The sequence below is a fragment of the Loxodonta africana genome, chromosome 27 (genome assembly GCF_030014295.1).
Source record: "Loxodonta africana isolate mLoxAfr1 chromosome 27, mLoxAfr1.hap2, whole genome shotgun sequence".
NCBI classification, from domain to species: Eukaryota; Metazoa; Chordata; class Mammalia; order Proboscidea; family Elephantidae; genus Loxodonta; species Loxodonta africana.
Window position 1 is genome coordinate 32,232,961 of NC_087368.1, and position 27,461 is coordinate 32,260,421.

The window sequence follows — 27,461 nt, forward strand, 5'->3', positions numbered from 1 at the left end:
TATCACCATGAGTTGGAGCTGACTTGATAGCAACTAGCAACAACAAATACTACCTTGGTTTGGGATAGGGTTTGCACTGGGTATTTTAGGTTGGTCTGCTCACCTCTAGTTGGGCTTCAGAAACTGAGCCTAGGGGAAGATGGTGTTAGGAAAATATCAGGCGTGAGGGAGTTAGCCCTGTGTCCGACTGATTGTATTGCCTTGAGCACCTCAGCCTCCTTTCGCCCCCACCCCCGCCCCCCTTCCATTTCCCATTCGATGAAATGGGTGTTACTACAAATTTATCCTTTTTTTGGGTGGAGACAATGTTTAGTTTCAAAGCCCTTACTGGAGGAAAGCCTATTTCCTCTTACTTTTTGTTTGTTTGTAGTAGTTTATTTTGTCATTGTTGAGAATATACACACACCAGTCCAACAGTTTCTACATGTACAATTCAGTGACATTGATTCCATTCTTCGAGTTGTACAACCATTCTCACCCTCCTTTTCTGAGTTGTTCCCCCTCATTAACATAAATTTGCTGCCTCCTAAGGCTCCTATCTAATCTTTCAAATTACTGTAGTCGGTTTCATCCTGTATAGATAGTTCTTAGAAGAGCCTAGTTATCAAGGCAGACATTCTTTACTAGTTGAGCTAAATTATTGTTTGGTTTCAAGAGGACTTCAGGGGATATTTTTGGTTTAAGGTTTAAAGATTATCTCACGACAATAGTTTCGTCCAGCCTCCATGGCTCCAGAAAGTCTGGAATCCATGAGAATTTGAAATTCTGTTCTGTATTTTCCCCTTTTTGATTACAATTCTTTGATAAAGTCTTTGATCAAAATGTTCAGTTCTTCTGGTCTCATGGCAAAGGAGGCAGTTGTTCATGGAGGCAGTTAGTCACACATTCCATATCCCCCTCCTGTTCCTGACTCTCCTTCATATGTTGCTGTAGGTGAATAGAGACAAATTATTGTGCCTTTTTCCTGTTACTTTGGAAGACTGACTTTCTCCAAGGCAATAACCTGCTACAGTGGAAACCTGGAATCTGTTTTTACCTAAACATTGATTCAGGAACTGAATGTGGTCTATTGGGTCCAAGTCCAAATATCCCCTGGGATCCTAATTATGGCTAATAAGGGCAATATGGCATGCTCAGCTATTTCAAGAGAGGAAACCATCCCTGTGTATGTTGTTTATCCTACTAATTTCCACTGCTGGTTCAATTGTTGAGCACCTATATGTACCAAGCACTTGGCTAAGTGCTTTATAAATATTAGCTCATTTAATCCTCCCACAATCCCTTGAGGCACACATTATCCCTCCCGTTTTACAGATGAGAAAATCGAGGTTCACAGAGCTCATAAGTGGTGGCACTAAGGAACAAATCCAGACTCAATGGGCATCAAAACAAGTGCTCTCGACCAACACGCTCCACTGGAGCTCACACTCTCCTCACCCATGGAGTCCCTCATGCCCACCATGTGGCCAAGTTCAGTCAAGAAGGCACTAACTGGCTTTCAAAGGGCCTGCTCTAGAACCACGTTGACCAATGACTACTTATGATGATGTTTGGGATCTGCAGAAGATACCATATGTTCTAGAGTTGTTAACACCACCTCCCTCCAGGCCAGGGCCCATGGATATCTAGACAATGTGCTCAGATGAACACGCCCAGGTCTTGCTGGGGGATGTGATTTCATACCCTTTAGCCTGTACCGCCACAGCTCTGCATTTGGAAAAATATGTTCCATGGAACATCCATCTTGTAAATTATACTGCATGGTGGGTGGAGAGTCACTGGTTGCAGGGCACTGAATTATTTTTATACTGCCCTTCTAGCCATGGCCCTGTAATTTCCACAAAATGAATGGGTGGGGCTATGCAAATGAGGTGCTTGTGGCCCACCAAGGGGATTGGACAGTTTTGCTAATGCAAATAAGGCGCATGGAACCCTTGTGGGGGTGGGCCCATGCAAATAAGGTAGATGGAACCCTTGTAGGGGACTAGTCAGTTTTGCTACCCTACTAGGCTTAAAGGGAGCCAATTCCAGAAGTTGGAGGGGGACCTCACTACCATTAAGAAGAGCCAGGAGTGGAGCATGTCTTTTGGATTCAGGGTCTCTGCACTGAGAACCTCCTAGACCAGGTGATAGAGAGAGCTATAACACCAGGGATGGTGCAAGAAATGGCAGCAAGCATAGCAGAGTCTAGTGGCAGAGAAATGGCATCAGCAGAGCCAGGAGACCTAATCAAAGAACTATATCCTGAGTTGTTCCTGTTACCTTCAAGTTGATCCTGATCCTGAATCGTAATCTATCACTTCCCTAGTAAACCCCATAATTGTGAGTATAGTCCGTGAGTTCTGTGTGGCCATTGCAATGAAATATTGAATTTAGCAGAGAAGTAGAGAGTGCCGTGGCAGGGATGGCTTGTGTCAGAATTGGTAAAAAGTTTGGAGAGTGGAGTTATGTCTGATCTCCACCTCACAGGAGTTAGCCTTGTGGTGATGTTGACCTTGAATTTCTCCAGAATTAGACGAGGTCTGATGCCACGCCATTTTTATACTGATCAAATCGTTTGGGATGGTTTTATTCTATATCTGCCTTCCAGAGACTCACAATGACTTTAGCATTGCAAAGGCCCTGAGAAGCGCTGCAGTAAGGAACTGTGTTTACCTGAACCCAAGCCCAGCATTCTGCAAACTTACCTGACCACAGATCCCCATTCTTCTTTTGTAGGATGTCTACAAATCTGGTCCCACAGTTCATACTCTGGGAAATATCGATCTAGCACAGGGTTTTTCAGTCTTAGCACTACTGACATTTTGGGCCAGATAACTGTCATGTGGGGCTGTCCTGTACGTTATAGAATTTTAGCAGCATCTCGGTGGCTCTTTAAGCTGAACCAAAGAGCTGAGTACCTGTAGACACACGGAGGGGAAACATCTGGAAGCTGGCAATACACTGAGGTTATGCAAGAGACTCAGGATTGATACCAACCCCTTGGCTACCCAGCCCCAAAGGAACTGTGCCATCCCAGTCCACTGTCAGTGAAAGCTCCGCTATTCCTAAGCAGTCCAGGGCCTGGGGGAGCGAAAGGTCTCCCTGCTGGAAAAGGGACTTGAAGCTGTGTTGTCATGTCACCTCACACAAGATTAAAAACCAATTGCTATCAAGTGGACTCCAACTCGTGGCAACCGCACGCGTACCAGAGTAGAACTGGGCTCCCTAGGGTGTTCGGCGGCTGATTTTTTGGAAGTAAATCGCCAGGCTTTTCTACCACAGCACCTCCAGGTGGACTCCAACTGCCAAGCTTTTGGTTAGCATCCCAGCACTTTAAGGACACACCAATTATTGAATTACAGAATGTAGTTGGCTAAAGATAAATTAAAAAAAAAAATTTTTTTAATTTAAAACTTCTCTTAAAAAAAAAAACTTATTTCATTTTTCTCTTTCATATCCAGCAAAGAGCAAAACTTTCTAGTTTTCAGTTATGAGAAATGAGTGACTAAGAGTGGCTAAGAACGACTAAGAGTAATTAAGATTCACTCATTTCTGCTTCTTACTTCTATCAAAAAACCCATTTGAGCTCAGCAGAGATGAGTGAAGGATAGAGCTGCACTCACAGGAAGCCACGTGCCCTTCAAAGGCACCTGTCCTTCTTAGCACTGTACTTCTCCAGCAAGCCTGACACTGCCTCACAGACCTTCCTCAGAGCCACTCAGCAAGGCAAGGTAAGTGGGAATGGGGACACTCCCAGGGCCTCAGGCTACGCACAGCTCTCTAGAGGTGTCTGGACTTGAGGACACACCCAGCCCCAACACTCAGGAGTCTTTGTCATTCCAGCACTCACAGCTGCCACATAACTTGGGTCTCACACACCATCTGAATCCACAATCTCTGAGCCCTCCTCTGCGGGGCGTCTCTCCCTGCACACATCGGGTCTAAGTCCTCGTACACAACACGTCCCGGGTTACAAACGTCTGAACGTCTGATTTATGGACAAGTCCTACCAGCCCTTTAATGCTAAGTAGATTTGCGCTCACTTTGAAACGACTGAACCAACCCCTACTCTCAAAAAATTCTTCACTTGCTGAATGTGCAGGTTTTAAATCACTGAAAAGGCTACGAGCCTTTTCTTGCACTAAAATAAGGCTGAATAGGAGCCGTTCGCCCTCGTTCTGACTTACTGCAAATTCAACTGAAAGGCACACTTGGGAACTGGTTCGCAATCTGGGGACTGCCTGTATGGATAATTTGCTTCCAGAACTACAAACTTCCCTGCTTCTCTCTTCTATCGCGACCCCCCAGGCCAGGAACACACACAAACAAGGGCTAAGGAATAATTCCAAACGGCTACCAGCTGTATTTATAGTCTGTTTGTTCCCAGCCCCTCGGCCTGTTTCATTACTTTAATTTTCACTGATAAAACAGTGGAGAAAGACAAGAACTGTTGCTCACTTAACAAATTTTGGGGGACCCTATACACTGCACCAGGTCTTCGGCGTTGGTTTACAGGAGTAAATCAAAATCCCTCTCTTGAGAAACCCACTGTTTGGGCGTTTGGGTGCGTGTGTGGTGGGGGACAGCGGTGGGAGTAGGTGTGAAAATACCTGAACGGTGAGAAAAAGGTTTTAAAAAGGCATGTCAGGATGCCATGGGAGCATGAGAAAGGAAGCTAGATGGGGTGGCCTTGAGTCAGAAGGGGCCTTCCATCCCTGAATTGCTTTGATTCTCATGAGAGCACGCATGCAGCTTTAAGGTATTAACCTCAATCTGCTGATTTAGGAAATGAGGGTGGCTGGGGAGAGAGAGATTTTATTTCTGGCTATAATATGCCTTTTCTAGATCAGTTAGATGAATTCTCACTCTAACAGAACTCAGGGCAGTTTACATTGGTTCCTATACGCTGTTTGATGAAAAGACCAAGAAATTCCCTCAAATTACCCAACTGAGTATTGCCACCTTCTGACGGGCTTGAAACACATTTGTTGCACGAGTGTCATGTTGGCCCAAGAGCGGCTGGCCACCGGTGCAGGGAAGGCCAGGCACGTTTCCCCTGAGCGGATCCCTTAGAGCAAACCGGGGACGTGGCAGGGGTGTCCTGCAGCCAGCTTGCCCCAACTTCCGAAAGCTGATTGTTAAATATTGAAGAGTTTTGTGAAGCAGTTATTAACACGTTGGTAACTTGAAATTAAAGGAGCCTGTTTTTTTTTTTTTTTTGATGGCACAGTGGTTGCGTGCTCAGCTGCTAACCCGAAGGAGAAAGATGTGGCAGTCTGCTTCCATAAGGATTACGGCCTTGGAAACCCTATGGGGCAGTTCTACTCTGTCCTGTCGAGTTGCTATGAGTTGAAATGGACTCAACAGCAATGAGTTAACCTGAAATTAAGGAGCCCTGGTGGCGCAGTAGTTAAGCCCTTGGCTGCTAACCAAAAGGCCAGTGATTTGAACCCGCTAGCCCCTTGCAGGTGAAAGACATGGCAGCCTGCTTCAGTAAAGATTACAGCCTTAGAAACCCTATCTACCGGGCAGTTCTACTCTGTCCTGCAGGGTCGCCATGAGTCAGAATCGACTCGACGGCAATGGGTAACTTAAAATTGGCCACAGTGAGAGTATTTACACCATGAGAACCAGGCAGTGCTACAACACAGGACATTGTTTCCCCCATCCCCGTCGGAGACCTGATTTACTAGCACATCTCTGGGACTTGGGGTCTGAAGCAAGTTCTACAAGTAGCTGTGTGGTCCTCGGAAGTCAATCCACCTCTCTGAGTCTTTCACGGCTCATCTGAAACACGAGCCCGTTAGGCTTCACTTGGCTCAGAGCACAGGATTTTTGGTGGAGAAGGGGATGGGGCAGGAGCGGGACTGCAGGGTTGAGGTGCATGGTCTGTGCAAAACCTGCTTTGAAATCTATGAAGCGCAAACGAAGCAGGCAGGAGGAATTCCTGTTTTTAAATAAAAGCAAGTGACCAGCCCAGCTCCCTTCGAGTTCTACCTAATTAGAATCAGATAATTCTAATGATTAGATACTTCTATTGGTTATCTCAGCAGTGAATGAGTTTTTAGAGTTACGTACGATCTGAACCGAAGCGTGCCTAGATTTCACACGTTTGCTTGTTTGTGGGGAAGGTCCTGGGTGCCCTACTGTTGGGAATATTAACTGATCTTGTCATCACTGCAAGTGACTTCATTGACACCTGCTGCCAGTTGCTGTCTAGTCAGTTCCGACTCGTGGCGACCCCATGTGTGTCAGAGTAGAACTGTGCTCCACAGGGTCTCCAATGGCTGGTCTTTCAGAACTAGATCACCAGGCCTTTCTTCCAAGGTGCTTCAGGGTGAACTTGAACCTCTAACCTTTCAGTGAGCAACCAAGCACTTTAGCCATTTGCACCACCCAGGGACTCTACCCCAGACTACAAAATACCTTTTATTTATTTTTTTTTAATTGCGCTTTAAGTGAAAGTTTACAATTCAAGTCAGTCTCTCATACAAAAACATACTCCCATTGTTATGTGACCCTAGTTGCTCTCCCTACAATGTGACAGTACACTCCTTCTCTTCATCCAGTATTTCCCGTGTCCGTTCAGCCAGCTTCTGTCCCCCCCTGCCTTCTCATCTCCCCTTCAGACAGGAGCTGCCCACATAGTCTCATGTGTCTACCTGAGCCAAGAAGCTCACTCTTCATGAGTATCATTTTGTGTGTTATAGTCCAGTCTCATCTTGGTCTGAAGAGTTGGCTTTGGGAATGGTTTTAGTTATGGGCTAACAGAGAGTCCCTGGGGCAAAATATCTTTTAGAAACACATCCACGGCCACCTGGAAAAGGAAGTTTTACTATCCCCCACCTTACAAAGGAGAAAACTGAAGCTCCCAGCAGAAAAACCCGCTGCCGTCGAGTCCATTCCAGCTCACAGTGGCCCTGCAGGATGGAGTAGAACTGTCCCATAGGGTTTCCAAGGAGTCGCTGGTGGATTTGAACTGCCAACTCTTTTTGTTGTTGTTGTTTTATTGTGCTTTAAGTGAAAGTTTACAATTCATGTGCACTGCCAACTTTTTGGTTAGCAGCCGAGCTCTTAACCACTGTACCACCAGGGCTCCGCTCCCAGCAGAGGGGAATGAAAATTCCCCTGTAAGTGGCAGCAGCAGTTCAGAATTTGAACCCAATCTGCCTGACTCCAAAGGCCAGGGTTATTTCATTTGGCTGAGCTACCTTTGAGAAACTGAGGCCTTCAGTGTGGGAAGATGTACAACAATCCGGGCAATAAACATTAAGCAGCTCGGTTCTGCATTCAAGGAGCCCTGGTGGTGCAGTGGTTAAGCACTTGGCTGCTAACCAGAAGGTCAGTGGTTCGAACCCACCAGGTGCTGCGTGGGAGGAAGATGTGGCAGCCTGTTTCCGTGAAGACTTACAGCCTTGAAAACCCTCTGGGGCAGTTCTACTCTGTTCTATAGGGTAACTATGAGTCGGAATTGACTCAACAGCAGTGAATTTGGTTTGGTTTTTTGGCTCTGCATTCAGCACAGTTGTGGTTGGTTTCTGTTCTTACACAAATCTCGTTTGCTCTTCCCTTATTAGCTTCTGCGGATTGGGCCCAGGCCTGCCCTGAGGAGTCCGTAGATTTAAAAAAATGAACCCCACGGATATAACAGACACCACCCTGGATGAAAGCATGTATAACAATTATTATCTCTTCGAGAATATCCCCAAGCCTTGCACCAAAGAAGGCATCAAGGCATTTGGGGAGCTCTTCCTGCCCCCTCTTTACTTCTTGGTCTTTCTGTTTGGTCTGCTTGGAAATTCAGTGGTGGTTCTGGTTTTGATCAAGTTCAAGCGGCTCAAGTCCATGACTGACGTGTACCTGCTCAACCTTGCCATCTCTGACCTGCTCTTCGTGTTCTCCCTCCCTTTCTGGGGCTACTACGCTGCCGACCAGTGGGTGTTTGGACTGGGTCTGTGCAAGGTTATCTCCTGGATGTACTTGGTGGGCTTTTACAGTGGCATATTCTTCATCATGCTCATGAGCATTGACAGGTATCTGGCAATTGTGCACGCCGTGTTTTCCTTGAGAGCGAGGACCTTGACTTATGGGGTCATCACCAGCTTGGCCACATGGTCAGTGGCCATACTAGCCTCACTCCCAGGCCTCATATTCAGCACTTGTTATACTGAGCGCAACCACACCTACTGCAAGACCAAGTACTCTTTCAACTCCACGACGTGGAAGGTGCTGAGCTCCCTAGAGATCAACATTCTGGGGCTGGCTGTGCCCTTGGGGATCATGCTGTTCTGCTACTCCATGATCATCAGGACCCTGCAGCACTGTAAAAATGAGAAGAAGAACCGGGCTGTGAAGATGATCTTCGCCGTGGTGGTCCTCTTCCTTGGGTTCTGGACACCTTACAACGTAGTGCTCTTCTTGGAGACCTTGGTGGAGCTCGACATCCTTCAGGACTGCGCCTTTGAAAGACATCTGGACTATGCCATCCAGGCCACAGAAACCCTGGCTTTCGTTCACTGCTGCCTTAACCCGGTCATCTACTTTTTTCTGGGGGAGAAATTTCGGAAGTACATCATTCAGCTCCTCAAAACCTGCAGGGGCCCTTTTGTACTCTGCCAATACTGTGGGCTCCTCCAAATTTACTCCGCTGAGACCCCCAGCTCATCATACACACAGTCCACCGTGGACCACGACCTTCATGATGCCCTGTGACAAACGAGAATGCGAGCACCAGAGCTAAAAAAAAGGACTTCCCAAATGAAGAGCTTATCTTAAAGTAGTATTTCATTAAGAGTTCAGGAAGAAAGCTTACATCCAGAGTGGAAAGTTGACTTCTCACCCCGAAGTTAGCTATCCCTTCCCCTGGGCAATTCCAGCCTGGCCAGAGTTCACCTGGACTGAGGCATCCTGCCACCCATTGGGCTTGCCTGTGGGGATGAGTAAGTTGGAGAAGAATTCTGAGTAGTGTTTCAATGGGGTGACAGATAATATCGAAGGGGAAAGGTCATTTCCTTCTAACTTGAACTGATGGGGTTCTCCAGAGGGGGCTGTAGAGAATTGGCCGATGGAGTACATTGCTACCCTCCTGCTGTGAAAAATAGCCCTGGAATTAATCTCTGCTTTTGTGAAATAACATATAGACAATTTTGACTTGCCGCCCCACCAGAACTTCCCTAACAATATACTTGAGGTGTGGTAGAGGACATGAAGTCAGGTATATGCAGGAAGATTTAGTACTGAACCTAGATCTTCATGCGTTTATTGTAAAGGGTTCTTTGTAAATTGAAGCCAAACATTTCATGCTGATGACAAGCGTGAGGACTTGAAGGCGTTAGCAGGCCTGACTTCCAGTCACGAACAGACAAGGCATTCCCAATGCAAACATACTTGTGGAAATTCAAACACAGTTTTATTTGCTTGTGGGTATGTTTTGTTTTAATTATAACAGGCAAGTATTTAAATTTCAAAAAGAAGACATAGGTCCCCCAAAACACTTTTGGGGTCTTTTAATTGTTTACAAACAGGCCTTCAAAATTAAAAATAAGGAGGTTTTTTTTTTAGATAATGTCTGATGATGCCTCCTTAGTCATTTTGAAGGGCATGCCACCAACTGAGCTTAGAGTGATCAACTACAAGTTACGCTGATGTGGCATAAAAATGACTGTCAAAAAATTATGAAACCGTAAAAAGTGTCATTCTCTCTTGGAACTATTGGCCTCGGTTTTTAACTTTTGGATGACTCAAAATTCTTGTCAGTCATTTCAGTAAACTGATTAACCATTTTACACCATTAAGATAAATTACTGCCTCCATCTTTACAGCCTTAGTTACTCAGGACTGAGCAGAGACGCCCACAAAGTCTGGAGAGACCTCTCATCCCTCAGAAAGCAAAAACCTATTTTGCAAGCTACTGACTGAGTTAATCAGTTTAAGAGGCTTCTGTAAGTTTACACATTATTGCACCTGCTATGTTAAAGAACGCATTTCCAGAAAATTTATTTTCAGGAGAGTGATTTTAAAAGGGAAAGTTGATGTTGCCTTTACAGAAACAAAATAAACTTGTCTTGTTTTTTTTTTTTAATTGTCCCATGCAGCCTTTTTTCCTTATCCTGTTTTCGCTTCGATCTCTTGATACGGATGGGAACCCGAGCTGCCGATATTCCCATTGCTTTGCCACTGGCTGTGGGTGTCATGGGCTTGCCCAAGGGGAGGAGTCAAAGGGTCCACTGCTAAGATCTGTACTTGGGGTAGGGAAAGGAGCTGTTACTTGGTAGTAGTGCACTTGGAGACAAGTGTGGGAAAGAAGTTAAGGGCAGACGAGGATCCTGGGCAGCGTCTCCTTAGAAAACTTCTGCGTGGTATGTTAAAAAAAAAAAAATCTTTTTTTTTTTTTTTAGGACCTGCCAAATTCTACATATATTAGCACCTAGAGTTCAGAGTGATTAAAAAAATAAAAAAGATGATTCATGCAAAACGCCTTTGTTCCTGGGTCAGAGATAAAGGGTGGTTTTGGATCTGCTGGATGAGGGACTACCTTCCCTTTCCTGGTAAAGCCTGTTGCTTTATTCATTTAATCACAGAGAGAAATTTCAGGACACCAAGAGACCAAGACTGGCTAAAGAAGTTAAAAGAACAAAACAAAACAAACCACCCGTAGCCATGGTGTTGATTCCTACACGTGACAACTCAGTGGGTATCAAAGTAGAACTGTGCTCCACAGGGTTTCTTTTTAAAATTTTTTTTTATTGTGCTTTAAGTGAAAGTTGATAAATCAAGTCAGTCTCTCGTACAAAAACTTATACACACCTTGGTATGTACTCCTCGCTGCTCTCCCCCTAGTGAGACAGCACACTCCTCCTCTCCACCCTGTATTTCCTGTGTCCATTCAGCTAGCTTCTGTCCCCCTCTGCCTTCTTATCTTGCCTCCAAACAGGAGTTGCCCACATAGTCTCATGTGTCTACTTGAGCCAAGAAGCTTACTACTCACCAGGATCATTTTCTATCTTATAGTCCAGTCCAATCCCTGTCAGAAGAGTTGGCTTTGGAAATGGTTCCAGTCTTGAGCTAACAGATGGTCTGGGGACCACGACCTCCAGGGTCCCTCTAGTCTCAGTCACACCATTAAGTCTGATCTTTTTACAAGAATTTGAGGTCTGCATCCCATTGTTCTCTGCTCCATCAGGGATTCTCTGTTGTGTTCCCTGTCTGGGCAGTCATTGGTGGTAGCTGGGCACCATCTAGTTCTTCCAGTCTCAGGCTGATATAGTCTCTGGTTTATGTGGCCCTTTCTGTCTCTTGGGCTCATATTTACCTTGTGTCTTTGGTGTTCTTCATTCTCCTTTGCTCCAGGTGGGTTAAAACCAATTGATGCATCAAAAAAAAAAAAAAAATTTTTTTTTTTTTTTTTTTAGATGGCTGCTTGCTAGCGTTTAAGACCCCAGAAGCCACTCTCCAAAGTGGGATGCAGAACATTTTTCTTAATACATTTTGTTATGCCAATTGACCTAGATGTCCCCGGAAACCATGGCCCCCGGGTCCCTGTCCCTGCTACTCTGGCCTTTGAAGCGTTTGGTTGTATTCAGGAAAATTCTTTGCTTTTGGTTTAGTCTAGTTGTGCTGACCTCTCCTGTACCGTGTGTTGTCTTTCCCTTCACCTAAAATAGTTCTTGTCTACTATCTAATTATTCACAGGGCTTTCAATGGCTGATTTTTCAGAAGTAGATCTCCAGGCCTTTCTTTTGAGGTGCCTCTGGGTAAACTTGAACCTTCAACCTTCCCGTTAGCACTGTAACTGCACCTCCCAGGGACTCCCAGGGTCCACGGGGCTCCCATCTGTCTGCCTGGGGGTGGGTGTCTTCCATTGCCTCAAGTCACTCAGGGCTCCCCTTGTTCCAAAGTTGGGGGGTATTCCCTGAGGGCGGGAGTTGAGAGCTTCTGCTGACGTGCACACAAAACCCTCTGAGAACATCAAAAAGAAAGTCTCTTCCCATTTATTGTCAAAAACATAGAAAACAAGCCAGCATGATTTCTACATGAAGGTCGGTTTTAACTGTAACTTCTCAGACGTTAAATGTATTCCTTCCTCACTGCAGCACGCCTAGCTCCTGGGGAACCCAGACTAGGTGTGATTTGTTTAAGAATCATAGAAAATAGCTGAGTCTGGATCTGTCCCATAATAGGCACTCAATAAATTTCATCCACTTCCCACGAGAAGAAAAAACACACGGTGATGCCAAAGGGTCTTCAGACCTTCACAGTTTCCCCCCAAGAAAATTTCACAACAGTTTATAATTATTTGACGTCATTAATTCCTAATTGTTGAGTGTCTGTTTTGTGCCAAGCCTAAGTACTAGGTTATGGAAGGAATAAAGGGATAAATGAGTAAATTCTGCACTTGTGGAGTTTATAGTTTTTTGAGGGGAAAACACAAACGCAAGATTAACTATAGTCCAAGCAAGACAGATTTGATAACAGTGTTTCAGTGTTCTTTGAGGCACCCGGGAAAGGAGAAATTGATTCGATCTTCCATAATACGATTGGCTTTTGAACTAAGCCTTGGGGGGGGGGAGGGGAGCGGGGCATGGTTTTGATGGATGGAAGGGAGGAAGTAGATTCTAGGCTAATGAAATAGCATGTGAAAAGGCAAGGTGGTGTTAGAGAGCATTGTGTTCAGGGAGTGGTGAGAAGTCTTTTTGTGTGTGTGTGTGTGGTTAAAATGAAGTTAAAGTGAGTATGTCTACGTTGGAGGAGAGAGGGGGAAGAGCAAAACAGACCCAACAGGCAGCAGTTTAGAGTTCTCAAGTCATTGCCGCCATCTTGCCCTGGGCTTTAGGAGACTGGAGTGGATGCTGTGGTGTGCTCCCCACACACCCTCCTTCAGTACTGAAACACTGCAGAGTTGGCAGCTGATAGGTCTCAGCTAGTCTCCTTTTAGGAATTGTCCTCTCTGGGGGCAACTCATACCAGTGACTAGATAATGAGGGGCTATAAATACCTTCACCAACACCATAATTACGTTGTTGGCAAAGAATATTAAATATACCATGGACTGCCAGAAGAATGAACAAGTCTGTCAGAGCAAGTACAACTAGAATGCTCCTTAAAAGCAAGGATGACAAGTCTTCACCTCACATACTTTGGACATGTTATCAGAAGGGACCAGTCCCTGGACGAGGATATCATGCTTGGTAAGGTAGAGGTTCAGTGAAAAAGAGGAAGACCCTCAAGGAGCTAGATTGACATAGTGGCTGCAACAATGGGCTTGAACATAGCAATGATTGCAAGGATGGTGTAGGACTGGGCAGTGTTTTGTTCTGTTGTAGATAGGGTCACTATGAGTTGGAACTGACTCCACGGTACCTAACCACAACACAAATACCCACCCCCTTGCCTTGATTTGGTACAACTCTGAAGGACCATTCCAACTACCCAGCTCCCTGTAAAATTAGCTGAGGACTCTGTTGCACCTATAGGGGTGATATGAATCAGGATCAACTCGACAGCAATGGGTTCTGTTGCAACTACATCACAGTCCAACTTTTCCTACTGCCCAGTCCTGTTTCTTTCGCTCCCGTACAGGTATGGTTCCTGGGAGGACCACCATTAAATCTCTCGCACAGTAATCTCTGAGTCCCGGAGTCTGCTTTCAGAAACCCATCTAAAACAGGGACTTTCTGATCACACTAGGGACCGACTCTGCAATTCCCAGATTAGCAAGCAGGAGATTTAATGGTGTGGGGGGGTCCTCTTGCGAACAATATAAGTGGAAACCAATTCCAGGTGTGGGAAAATGTGGAGGCATAATCTTCAACCCCATTTGGATCTTAGTTCCTAGGCTCTTCTTCAGCCAGTCTCACGCTCGCCCCCGTAATTTTCCTATCTCAAGCCCTGAGGCATCAACCACTAAACCACTCTCTCCTGGTTGCGGTCATAGCCCCTCTCTACCCTTGTCCATGCCACAGCCAGCTGACATCCTATTTCCTGTATCGATCAGCAACTGAACACTCCATCCCCTGCCTCTCCTGGCTCAAGTGAACCAGACACAAGCTTCATCCATTCTTGTGGGTACAATACTTCACTCAAAAGTTTACAATGGGGTTGGCTGTGGGTCCTTGGTCTGGCCAGAACCTTTTATCCTGTGCAGAGCTGCTTCAAAGCCTTATTAAAAGTATGTGGATCCATGGTGCCCAGCCACAACCAATGACTGCCCTGACAGGGAGCACAACAGAGAACCCCTGAGGGAGTAGGAGAACTGTAGGATGCAGACCCCAAATTCTCATAAAAAGACCAGACTTAATGGTCTGACTGAGACTAGAAGAATCCCAGCGGTCATGGTCCCCAAACCTTCTGTTGGCCCAGGACAGGAACCATTTCCGAAGACAACTCATCAGACATGGAAGGGACTGGACAATGGGTTGGAGAGAGATGCTGATGAGGAGTGAGCTACTTGTATCAGGTGGACACTTGAGACTGTGTTGGCATCTCCTGTCTGGAGGGGAGATGGGAGGGTAGAGGGGGTTAGAAACTGGCAAAACGGTCACGAAAGGAGATACTGGAAGGAGGGAGCGGGCTGACTCATTAGGGGGAGAGTATGTGGGAATATGTAGTAAGGTGTGTATAAACTTATATGTGACAGACTGACTTGATTTGTAAACTTTCACTTAGGGCACAATAAAAATTATTTAAAAAAAAAAAAAGTATGTGGATCCCTGTGAAGCCCTGCTACCCCCAAGTTTACCAGGTTTGGGTAGGAATGGCTTTGATGGGCTCCATCATTTAGAAAATTAGGAGCGCTGTTAAAAGAAGTAAAACTTTGAAAGCTTCAAGTCCTACGCCTGCCCACGGTTACCACTAACCGACTTTACGTGGAGTTCCCATCAGATGAGACGTCAGCCTGGCTGTAAATTTAAGCAAGTGATGTGAGATAAGGACGGAACATCACTGTACACTCACGCGAGCACCATTTACTTTGTGATGTGAATAAATGTGTCTGTGAGACTTAAAAAAAAAAAAAAAAAAGGCTACAATGGCTCAAAATTCCCCTTTCAGAAAGTCAAAAGTCCACAGAGCACTTTCATATATTGAAACTCATTTCAGCCTCACAAAGTAGGTAAGGTTGGTTTTATTTACCCAAGAAACTGAGGACCAGGGGCAATAATCTTGTAATCACGAATTAGACAACTCCACCAACAGTAACCACCACCTGTCCACCCAGCAAAATGCCTAGGACAAAGCAGCTGTTCAGTTGTTTTTACTGGATGACTGGATTTCATCTCGCAGCAGGCTACGCTGGCAATTAAGTTTCTATTTCACTCTACAAAGTTCACCAGTCCTGTCTTCAAAATCCCCATTGTGTTTCTAATAAAACTTTATGTGGCCAAGTTTCAAAGATTGACTGAATTGCCTTTGAGTTCCAGAAATTAGTGGGTGGGCTTTGGGTCAAAAATGACTTCATGAAGATTTTTGGTACGAGCATCCCTGCGAAAGTCTGCATTTTCACCTTCTCTGGGAAATTGTTAAATAACAGCATGACGAATGCATTTAAAAACACCCACAAACTTCATTTTCAATCAAACCCAGAGGGGGAGAGAGAAATAATTTTCAGACTCCAAACTATTGGTAAGGTTTGTCAAATCAGCCAGTATCAGACAGAAAGTGCAGGGGAGAGAGCAGAAGAGAAGGCTGGAGGGAGGGTGTGGGCGTGGCAGTGACGTCAGAGAACACACTGCAAAAATCCATTTCCTGAAGGTGTCAGGTGCACCACAAGGTTGAGGAGCTGAGTCGAGCAGGGCTGTCAGTCCAATTTCGTTCAGAGGGGGCAGATTCACTAGATTTCAAATTTGCAGGAAGTACATGTCCCTGCAATAGTAGAAAATAAGAGAGCCACTGGGCTGTGAAAATCAGCTGTTCTGGAGAACTACTTGACCACAAAAACAAACAAAACTGAGAACTACTTGACCACTAAAACAACAACAACAAAAAAACTTGTTGCCGTCGAGTTACTTCCGACTCATGATGACCCCATGTGTTGTAGAGCAGAACTGCTCCTTAGGGTTTTCTTGGCTGCAATCTTTACAGAAGCAGATCGCCAGTCTTTTCCTCCGTGATGCTGCTGGGTGGGTTTGAACTGCTGACATTTAGAAGTTGAGTGCAAACCATTTTCACCACCTGGGTACCTTAAAACCCATTGTCATGAAGTGGATTCTAACATATGACAATGCCATGTGTTGCAGAGTAGAACTGTTCCATAGGTTTTATTTTATGGAGGCAGTTTGCCAGGCATTTCTCCCGTGGAGCCACAGGGTGGGTTAGAACCACTAACCTTTAGGTTAGTAGCCAATTGCAAACTGCTTGTGCCACGTGGCTCTTTACTTGATCACACACACACACACACACAAATATAAGCATATTTAACAATTCAAAGATAAACACTAAGTAAAATAATGATGACTATAATCAGGCCGTGGATGAGAGGAGGGAAAGAAGAGAAAAATAGTAATTCAGGAATATGATATTTCATGACAATGAAAAATATACCTATGTCAGCTCAAAATGTATAATGGGGAACCCCAGAAGCATTCCAGCTAAAAACAGGGACCTCCAGAGACAAGAATGCCTGCTATCACCACTTCTATATGGCATCATACTGGAAGTACTAGCTCCAAGCTATGTTGTTGTGATGCGCTGTCAGGTCAGTTCCAACTCATAGTGACCCTATAGGACACAGTAGAACTGCCCCCTAGGGTTTCCAAGGAGCAGCTGGTGGATTCTATCTGCTGACCTTTTGGTTAGCAGCCAATCTCTTAACCACTGCGCCACCTGGGTTCCAAGTTCCAAGCTTTAAGGGGGAAAAAAAAAAACCCAAACCCATTGCCATCCAGTTGATTCTGACTCATAGCGACCATATAAGACAGAGTAGAACTGTCCCAAAGAGTTTCCAAGGAGCGGCTGGTGGATTCAAACTGCCGACATTTTGGTTAGCAGCCAAGCTCTTAACCACAGCAGAACCCAGAATAAATTAGAGGTAAAACAAAAATTGGAATAGAGGGACATTCTACAAAATACCTTATCGGAACCCCTCAAAACTGAGAATATGGAAAATAAAAAACAAGGAAAGTCTGAGAGGTTGTCATAGCCAAGAGGAGCCCGAGACATGGCAACTAACTGTAAGTAGTTCTGGAACAGAAAAAGGACTTAGGTAAAAACTAAGGAAATCTACATAACGTATGAACATTAGTTAATAGTAATGTGTCAACGAAGGTGGCACGGTGGCTCAGTGGAAGAATTCTCCCCTTCCACGCAGGAGACTTGAGTTCAACTCCCAGCCAATACACATTAGGCATAGCCACCACCCGTCTGTCAGTGGAGGGTGCGCGTTGCGGTGGTGCTGAACAGGAGAGCTTCCAGACTAAGATGGACCAGGAAGGAAGGCCTGATGATCTGCTTCTGAAAATCAGCCAGTGAGAACCTCATGGATGACAATGGTCCGATCCCAACAGATCATGAGGATGGTGCAGGACGAGGCAGGGCAGGATTTTGTTCTGTTGTGCGTGGGGTTGCCGTGGGTCGGGTGCTGATTCTGAAGCAGTGAACGACAGCAATAATGTATCAATATTGATTCAGTAATTATAACAAGTGTACTACACCAACAAAAGATAGTAATACTAGCGGAAACTGGGTATACGGGAGCTGTGGACTAGCTTTTCATTTTTCCTGTAAATCTAAAACAGTTCTAAAAAATAACGTTTATTTTAAAAAATTGGAAAGGAAAAGATAAAGTATCTCCAGTTGTAATGATAGCATTGAATACCTGGAAAATCTGAGAGAATTGCTTAAAAAACTATTATAAACAATAAAATAACTAAGCAAATTAAATGGGGAAAAAGGTTAAGACATCAAATTAATTACATTTTTATTTACATAAAACAATCAGAAGATGTAATTTAAAAAACTGACCCACATTATGAAAGAGAATAGAAAAAAATCCTAATTAAAAAATATATGACATATATATGAAATAGAAATAAAATATATAAGCTCCCCCCATGCACATGCTTTAAGACACATTGCAGGACACCAAAAATAATGTATATGAAAAGGCCTGTGTGTACCTGTACAGAAAAGCTCAGTATTATAAAGACACTTGTTGTCATTGCTGAACATTGTATACTTTTCTAGTGATTGGTTTTGCCTCATGACAAGCCCAAAATAAGCAAGACTGTGTCTTGCCACCTTCGCTTCTAAGGAGCATTCTGGCTATACTTCTTTCAAAACTGATTTGTTCTTCTGGCAGTCTACAGTATATTCAATATTCTTTGCCAACACCACAATTCAAAGGCATCAATTCTTCGGTCTTTCTTATTCATTGTCCAACTTTCACTTGCATATGAGGCGATTGAAAAGACTATGGTTTGGGTCAGGCACACCTTAGTCCTCAAAGTGACATCTTTGCTTTTTAACACTTATAAAGAGGTCTTTTGCAGCAGATTTGCCCAATGCAATGCATCGTCTGAGTTTTCCACTGCTGCTTCCATGGCGGTTGATTGTAGATCCAGGTAAAATGAAATCCTTGACAACTTCAGCCTTTTCTCCCTTTATCGTGTTGTTGCTTATTGGTCCAGTTGTGAGGATTTTTGTTTTCTTTATGTTGAGGTGCAATCCATGCTGAAGGCTGTGGTCTTTGATCTTCATTAGTAAGTGCTTCAGGTCCTCTTCACTTTCAGCAAGCAAGGTTGTGTCATCTGCATAACGCAGGTTGTTAATGAGTCTTCCTCCAATCCTGACGCCACGTTCTTCATATAGTCCAGTTTCCTGGATTATCTGCTCAACGTACAGATTGAATAAGTATGATGAAAGAATACAAAACGCTGCCGCACACATTTTCCGATTTTAAACCATGCAGTATCCGCTTGTTCTGTTCTAATGACTGACTCTTGATCTATGTGTTCCTCATGAGCACAATTAACTGTTCTGGAATTCTCATTCTTCTCAATATTATCCATACTTTGTTATGGTCCACACAGCCAAATGCCTTCGCGTAGTCAATAAAACACAGGTAAACATCTTTCTGGTATTTTCTGCTTTTGGCCAAGATCCATCTGACATCCCTTGTTCCACATCCTCTTCTGAATCTGGGTTGAATTTCTGGCAGTTCCTTGTTAATGTACAACTGCAGCCACTTTTAAATTATCTTCAGTGAATTTCTTCAGGGAAAAAAAAATGGTAGTTTTTCCTAAGTTAAATTATTAAATTCAGTGTTATTCTTGAAGACACATCAATGGAATTTTTTTTAAATTACTTAAGATGATTTAAAGTTGATATAAAAATGAATAAAATAGGGCTACTCTGAAAGAGAAGATTAATGAGGATATACATATTATGAGTTAATATGTATATTAAATTAATTAGTTAATTAAGAGAGTATGGCAATGGTACAATGGAATGGAGTGGAATGAGAAATCTAGTACTAGATCAAAATGTTGTTGTTAGGTAATGTCGAGTTGGTTCTAACTCATAGTGACTCAATGTACCATAGAATGAAAAGGTGCCTGGTCCTACACCATCCTCACAATTATTGCTCAAAATACACATGGAATATTAAAGATGGCATCTCAAATCAAAGGAGGGCTATAATGATCTGTTTATTTAAGGAGTGAGCCAAAATAACTGCCATCTGGGGAAAAAATTAAGTTTGATTCATATGTCAGATGTCATGATTAAATTCCAAATAGGTAAAATATTTAAATATAAAAGTTGCAACAATAAAAGTTTTGAAAAAAACACGGGGGAGAATATTTTCCCAACTTTGGTATGGGCAAGACGTTTCTACAAATAACTCGAAATTTAGAAGCCGTCAAAGAAAAGATTAATAAATTCAACTATGAGAAAATTTTTTTTTTTTATGAGAATGTAAAAATATCCGTGACAGAAACATCTCCAAAAGAAAAGTAAAAAGATAAGTAACTGGGGAAATTATTTATATGCAATTGAACTTTGTTCTAATGACTAAGTGGCATGTGGATGTTTGTTAAATTATTCTTGGGATTTTCTTTTGTGGTTGAAATATTTAATAATAAATACATTAATTAATTAATGTATAGCCATACTATGGAATATTAAGTCATTAAAAAGAATCACTTCCAATTTTATTCGTACCGCCATGCAAAAATGTCCATGATGTATTAAGTACATTTTAAAAATCTGAAGGGTAAACCCCAAACTGTTAGCCATTGTACAGAGGAAAGAATTATGCTTTATACTTTCTAGGCTTATTTCTTTAAACAAATGTGCATTATTTTCATAGTCTCTCAAAATAATAGAGATATTTCCATTTTAGAGAACAAAGAGAGAGACCTTCATGACTGATGGAGAGCTGACCAATAAGTCATACAAAGAGTCTCAAAATCTGAGGTCACAGGTGAGGTAAGCAGATGGGTGCTTATCCTGATATGACACCTGCCCACAGAGATGTGCGGTGCTTTGAAGAAGGTGCTGACGTTAGTCCTGGAGATAGGTAGCAGAGTTTACAGAAAGAGACATGTTCAAGACAGCACGTAGGAGCCTGCAGAAAGTTTGTGTTCTTTTGACCACAGATGGGATAAACCAAGACTATAACTGGAGGCCACTCAGGCAAGATGAAGATGAGTGCCAAGACTGGACTGTGTAACCACCTCTCTATGGTTGTCTTGGTTAGAAGGATTCCTCTTCATTTCAATGACACTACATACATGCAAATAAACAGTGATCTAGGTGGAGCATTTTGTGGTCTTACTTTTGGAGAAACGACTAAGAAGGAGTTTGAGAGGGATTGTTCATGAGAGGATGAATTTGTGTTGTAAATAAAGGAATTGTCCTTAATCTGAGTCCTGAGAACTTCTTGGGGGTTGCAGACCTGTTGCATTTACCACCAGGAATACTTCCAATGAAAGTGGAGCAAGAAGATCACATTTTTTTCCTTAGAATTGCTTTTATTGAGCTAATGAATAGATATTTTTATTCCTGAAATATTACATCTTTATTCTTCATATTAATGGCCCTTCCTATGCATGAGTAAATAAATCATCCAGTTACTCGTAGTTCTAAGAAATTCACTGTTTGGGGTCTTCCTGTGTTCCAAAACTCACTGAAATACCATAGATAAAATATAACAAGAGAAGTTTGGAAAGATGGTTGGTACAAAAGCAGGTTTGGAAAACTGTTTGACAGTTCTTTGTAAAATTAAACACATACCTACCCTATGATCCAGGAATTCTACACCTAGGTATTTACCCAAGAGAAATGAAAACCTTAGTCCATAAAAAGACGTGTTCAAGAATGTTCATAATATCATACTTAATGGTGAAAGATGGAATGCTCCCCACCAGTGATCAGAAACAAGGCAAGTATGTCTGTTCTCACCACTTCCATCCAGCATTGTACTGGAGGTTCTAGCCAGGGAAAATAGGTGAGAAAAAGCAATAAAAGTTGTCTGAATTGGAAAGGAAGAAATAAAACTACCTTTAGTCATAGATTACATGATCTTGGATATAAAAATTCCTAAGGAATCCACACACACACACACACAATTTTAGAGCTAATAAATGAGTTCAGCAGATTATACAAGATCAATATACAAAAACCAATTGCATTTCTATACACTAGCGAAGAGCAATCCAAAACTGAAACTAAGCCAGCAATTTCATTTACAGTAGTATAAAAAGAATATACTTTTTTTTTTTTTTTTAACAAAGCTATAAAACGCATGGAAATAAACTAAAGGAGATCTAAATAAATGAAAAGACATCTTTGTTGATGGATTGGAAGATTTAATGTTGCTAAGATGACAATGCTCTCCATATTTATCTACAGATTCAACATAGTCCTTATTATACAATCCCAGTTAACTTTTTTTTTTTTGGTAGAAATTGACGAGCTGATCCTATAATTTATATGGAAATGCAAAGGATCCAGAATAGTAAAACAACAGTGAAAAAGAAGAAAGTTGGAGCGCTTACACTTCGCAATTTCAAAACTTACTACAAAGCTACAATAATCAAGACAATGTGATACTGGTGTTAGAATAGACATATGAATCAATGAAATAGAGCGGAGGGGCTAGAAATAAACCCTCATATTTATCTTCAGCTGATTTTTGACAATGGTGCCAAGACAATTCAATGAGGGAAAGAACGGTCATTTCTATAAATGGTGCAGGGACAACTGGATGTACAAAAGAATGAAGTTGGACTGCTACCTCACCGTACACACAAAACTTAACTCAAAATGGATCTAAATGTAAAAGCTAAAACTGTAAAATTCTTAGAAGAAAACACAGGTGTAAATCTTTATGACCTCGAGTTAGGCGATGGTTTCTTAGCACGACACCAGAAGCACAAGTGACAAAAGAAATAACAGATAAATTGGACTACGTCAAAAATCAAAACTTGGTGCTTCAAAAAAGTTCCAGAAGGCGGAGACTTAATCTCAACCGATTCAGTGTTTCACTCTCTCTTTCCACTGCTCACCAGTAGCATCCAGTGTTTCAATGTTGGAGAAGGGACTGTGGTCTTGGTTTGTCACCTGTTGATGTCAACAGCTGCTGATATGTACCTCATCCTGTTTGGCCTTCAACCATCAATCCATGACATGTTCTGCTGAGCTGATCTGAACTTCCACATACAGGACTTCCACAAGGTCACTTCTCACTCAGATCTTTGGCACTACTCTTAGCACACATGCAAAGCTCTTTTCTCCTGCTCTGCTCTGTGACCTTGGAGACCTAGTGGGGCTATCTAGAGCCTTTGGTACTTCTGCTGGTCTTGATGGTGTGAGACACCATTCTACTGCTCTCCACTGCATTTGGCTCATGGGAACCCTTGAAAGGCTGCTTTGGGCCCATGTGCACAGACATGCACACACTGCTGCACCGTGGTGGGGAACTTAGGGATCTTGCTCCTACCCCAACCTTGACCTTGGAAGTGGTGCCTCAAAAGTTCTATTTTCTCCGATTCCAAAACCTTAGTGGAGATTCTATTGTACTTCCCAAGCCAAAAGGCTTGGTCATGGGAGGGCGTAGTGTAGGACTCTTATCAATGACGCTCACTGGCATCTACCATTTTTGCTTTTCTTCTGACTTCTCTCTCCCTCTTCCCTAGACCAGGAAAGCCTCATGCCTCTAAGGCCCCTTCCTAAGAAGTCTGACCTGAAGGAGAAAGGCAAACTCATGTCATTTCAGGAATAGATATGAGATATGTTTAGTTTTTAAATTATTGGAAGCTCAGAGGTGGGAGTGGACAAAGAGGGGGGGAAGTGAAGACAAAAGGATGGTAGCCAATATGGATGGTGGTAGAGTGTCTTTAAAAACTAAGCATCTAACAGTGAATACTACTGAGCTTATGCTGTTGCAATGTAGACCTCCCTCCTTCCATCTCTTTAAAGCTTTTGTAGTTTCTACATCTAAAAAGGCCCAATGTGGGTGAGGTTTTTGTGAAGCTCAAGGGACTCAGTTTCATACCTGAGTCAAGACATTACAAGAGAATGTGTGGGATGGCAAGATCATCATGAGCTCAACTAATTCAATGGAAGCAGAGCTGAAAAGTCTAGCTAGAGGAAACTGTGAGAAAGTAAGCCCTTCAGGAGTTCATAGAAATTGTGGGAAGGCTTTAAAGACAATCTCATCTAATTTTTTAAAGAGGAGAGACACTTCAGCTGTCATCTGAGCTAGACATGCCTAAAGGAGTGCTGGAAACACTGTGGACCCACCCTTGATCCTTGAATGAAGTCAGCACTCAGCCACTTTTTATTCGTCCTGGAAGTACTGATTGAGGATTATGACCTGAATGTGAGATCCTGGGTAATAAGGATATGAGAATGACAATCCTACGGTACTGTCACAAGTCTCTTTCAGACAATGGTAAACAAATAATTACAATCTTATAAGCTAAGGGCCATGCAGAGTCCCTGAATGCTGCAAATGGCTAAGTGCTCAACTGTGAGCCAAAAGATTGGCAGTTGGCACCCTCCCCAGAGGAGCCTTGGAAGAAATCCCTAGTGATCTGCTTCTAAAAGGCCTTAGCCTTGAAACTCCCATGGAGCAGTTCTACTCTGCACACGCGGGGTCATCACGAGTCAGAATCAACTTGACAGCAGCCAACAACAACCACTACAAGTGCCACACAGAAGAATGTAACCTGAGAAAGGGTTAACAGCCCCTGCATTCGTAAACTTCTGGGAAACCTGGCTTGTAGAGGACAGGTGAGACTTGATTCTCAATTATATTCCATTTCCTTTCTGCCTGCAACAGAATGTTTTGCAAAGATTGTCCTAATTGGAAAGTCTGAATTTCTGACACAGTGCCCCGGATATTTACGTGTCTTTTGACCCACATAAAAGATGAGATTTCCTCTTCGCTTCTGTTTTTATTATTATCACTAACTACTGCTTACAGCCTTCAGTATGGATTACACGTCAACATGAAGAAAACAAATATTCACAACTGGACCAATAAGCAACATCATGATAAATGGAGAAAATATTGAAGTGGCCAAGGATTTCATTTTACTTGGATCCACAACCAACGCCCATGGAAGCAGCAGTCAAACAACGAAATGACACTCATCAACAGGTGGATGGATAAACGAACTATGGTACACACACAACGGAATACTACACAACAATAAAGAACAATGATGAATCTGCCAAACACCTCACAACACGGGTGAATCTGGAGGGCATTATGCTGAGCGAAATCGGTCAATCACAAAAGGCCAAATACTGTATGAGACCACTACTATAAAAATTCATGAAAAGGTTTACACCCAGAAAAAAACAATCCTAGATAGTTACGAGGGAGGGGAGGGGTGGGGAGAGAAAAATGCTAAATAGACAATAGATAAGTGGTAACTTTGGTGACGGGTAAGACAGAACACAATACTGGGGAAGTCAGCACATCTTGACCAAGGCAAGGTGAGGGATGTTTTATAGACACATCCAAACTCCCTGAGGGATTGAATTACTGAGCTGGGGGCTGGGAATCATGGTCTCGGGGGACACCTAGCTCAATTGGCATAACATAGTTTATAAAGAAAATATTCTACCTCCTACTTTGGTGAATAGCGTCTGGGGTCTTAAAAGCTTGTACGCAGCCATCGGAAACCCTGGTAGCATAGTGGTTAAGTGCTACTGCTGCTAACCAAAGGGTTGGCAGTTCGAATTCACCAGGTGCTCCTTGGAAACTCTATGGGGCAGTTTTACTCTGTCCTATAGGGTCGCTATGAGTCGAAATTGACTCGACGGCACTGGGGGTGGGGGAAACAGCCATCTAAGATACTCCACTGGTCCCATCCCATCTGGAGCAAGGGAGAATGAAGAAAACCAAAGACACAAGGGAAAGATTAGTCCAAAGGACCAATAAGCCACAATTACCACAGCCTCCACCAGACTGAGTCCAGCACAACTAGGTGGTGCCTGGCTACCACCACCAACTGGTCTGACAGGGATCACAATAGAGGGTCCCAGGCAGAGCTAGAGAAAAATGTAGAACACAGTTCTAACTCACAAAAAAGAGACCAGGCTTGCTGGTCTGAGAGACTGGAGAAACCCTGAGAGTATGGCCCCAGGACACCCTTTTAACTCAGTACTGAATTCACTCCTGAGGTTCACCCTTCAGCCAATGATTAGACAGGTTCATAAAACAACACAAGACTAAATGGGCAGACCAGCTCAGCGCAAGCACGAGAAGGCAGGAGGGGGCTGGAAAGCTGGTAATGGGGAACTCAAGGTTGAGAAGGGGAGAGTGTTGACATGTTGGGGGGTTGGCAACCAATGTCACAAAACAACATGTGTATTAATTGTTTAATGAGAAACTAATTTGCTCTGTAAACCTTCATCTAAAGCCCGATACAAAAAACGGAAGGATGTATTGCATTGGGCAAATCTGCTGCAAAAGACCTCTTTACAGTGTTAAAAAGCAAAGATGTCACTTTGTGCACCTGCCCCAAGCCATGGTATTTTCAGTCTCCTCAATGCATGTGAAAGCTGGATTATGAATAAGGAAGACCGAAGAATTAGTGCCTTTGAATTATGGTATTAGTGAAGAATATTGAATATATCACGGACTGCCGGAAGAACGAAAAAATCTGTCTTGGAGGAACTACAGCCAGAACGCTCCTTAGAAGCAAGGGTGGCGAGACTTCACCTCACTTATTTTGGAAATGTTATCTTGAGGGACCAGTCCCTGGAGAAGTACATCATGCTTGGTAAAGTAGAGGGTCAGCAAAAAAGAGCAAGACTCTCAGTGAGATGGATTCACACAGTAGCTGCAACAATGGCTCAAGCGTAACAACGATGGTGAGGATGGCGCAGGACCGGGCAGCATTTTGATCTGTTGTACATGGGGTCGCTATGAGTCGGGACTGACTCGACGGCACCTAATAACAACATTGCTAGCAAGTGCAGGACTAGAAACTGCAGAGGCTACGTGACAACCAAATTATTACACTGCGGTTAAGCTGACAGGGAGGAAAGGTAGAGCGTTACGAACATGTGTCACCAAAACAGGAAAATGCCCATTGACTCAAACACCTTTGGGCGAGACCCAGGCCTTAATTTCCACAGTTAGGGCAAAAAATAACAGACTCCTTTGGAGGGGGCATTTGTCTCCAACAGACCAATGGTGAGATTCTCGGCACATTCTACACGAAGATGGAGGGTTTTTACAAGGCGTGCTGTTTTTTTCTTTAAGTGGGAGTTGAAAAGAGCAGCTCTACCCCACCCTTTTCCATAGTGACAGCACCAACATAGAAGAAAACCAATTTTCTAAGTTTCAAGGAGGGAAATAAGTGCCTGCGTTGTAGACTCTTGCAGCGGAGGAGTTGATGGGAATTCTGTAACAACTGTGCAGGAAGTCCAAGGTTTCTTGTTCTTCCCTCTCAATGGATGAACCAACTAAGGCAAAATAACCCTTTGGACAACTCAGCAGAGACAGACAGTTCTTCCTGACTGAGGCCCTGCTTGGGCAGCTGAAATAGCTTTACACGTGATAGGTCTGAGGTGGTGGCAAGAAAGAAGAGAAGGGAAGGGAAGGGCCTAAATCATGGTTCTCTCTCCACCACTGACTCAATTTCCTGATCTGTAACATGAAGGCAAGGTCCCCTGGGTTGTGCAAATGGTTTGTATTCGACTACTAACCTAAAAGTTAGCGGTTCAAACCCACCCAGTGGTGCCGTGGAAGAAAGCCCCAGTGATTTGGTTCCATAAAAACTGCCGCCAAGAAAACCCTATGGAGCGGTTCTACCCTGTAACACATGGGGTCACCACGAGTTGGAATGGACTTGACAGCAACGGGTTTTGGATCAGGAAAGCAGAGGACTCTGAGTCAGAGAGAGGAGGAACAAAGACTTAGTAACACAGTCAGTGGTGGTTTGGGTGTTGTTTGTTATGTAACATAACTTAGCCTATACTGACCGATACAGAATATTAGCCCAATACCTCAAGAATAGTAT

At 43.4% G+C, this 27,461-nt stretch overlaps 1 protein-coding gene and 1 pseudogene across 1 annotated transcript; both read left to right on the plus strand.

Annotated features, from left to right (window-relative positions):
- The first annotated feature begins 3,568 nt into the window (after nt 1-3,568).
- On the plus strand, nt 3,569-11,347 carry CCR4 (C-C motif chemokine receptor 4). Its single transcript, XM_003415712.4, has 2 exons — nt 3,569-3,713; nt 7,560-11,347. The coding sequence occupies exon 2, from the start codon at nt 7,612-7,614 to the stop codon at nt 8,692-8,694; it is 1,083 nt and encodes a 360-aa protein (XP_003415760.1). The 5' UTR covers nt 3,569-3,713; nt 7,560-7,611; the 3' UTR covers nt 8,695-11,347.
- Nucleotides 11,348-12,577: 1,230 nt separating this feature from the next.
- LOC135228770 (ATP synthase subunit ATP5MJ, mitochondrial-like) lies at nt 12,578-14,981 on the plus strand (annotated as a pseudogene).
- The last annotated feature ends 12,480 nt before the right edge of the window (nt 14,982-27,461 follow it).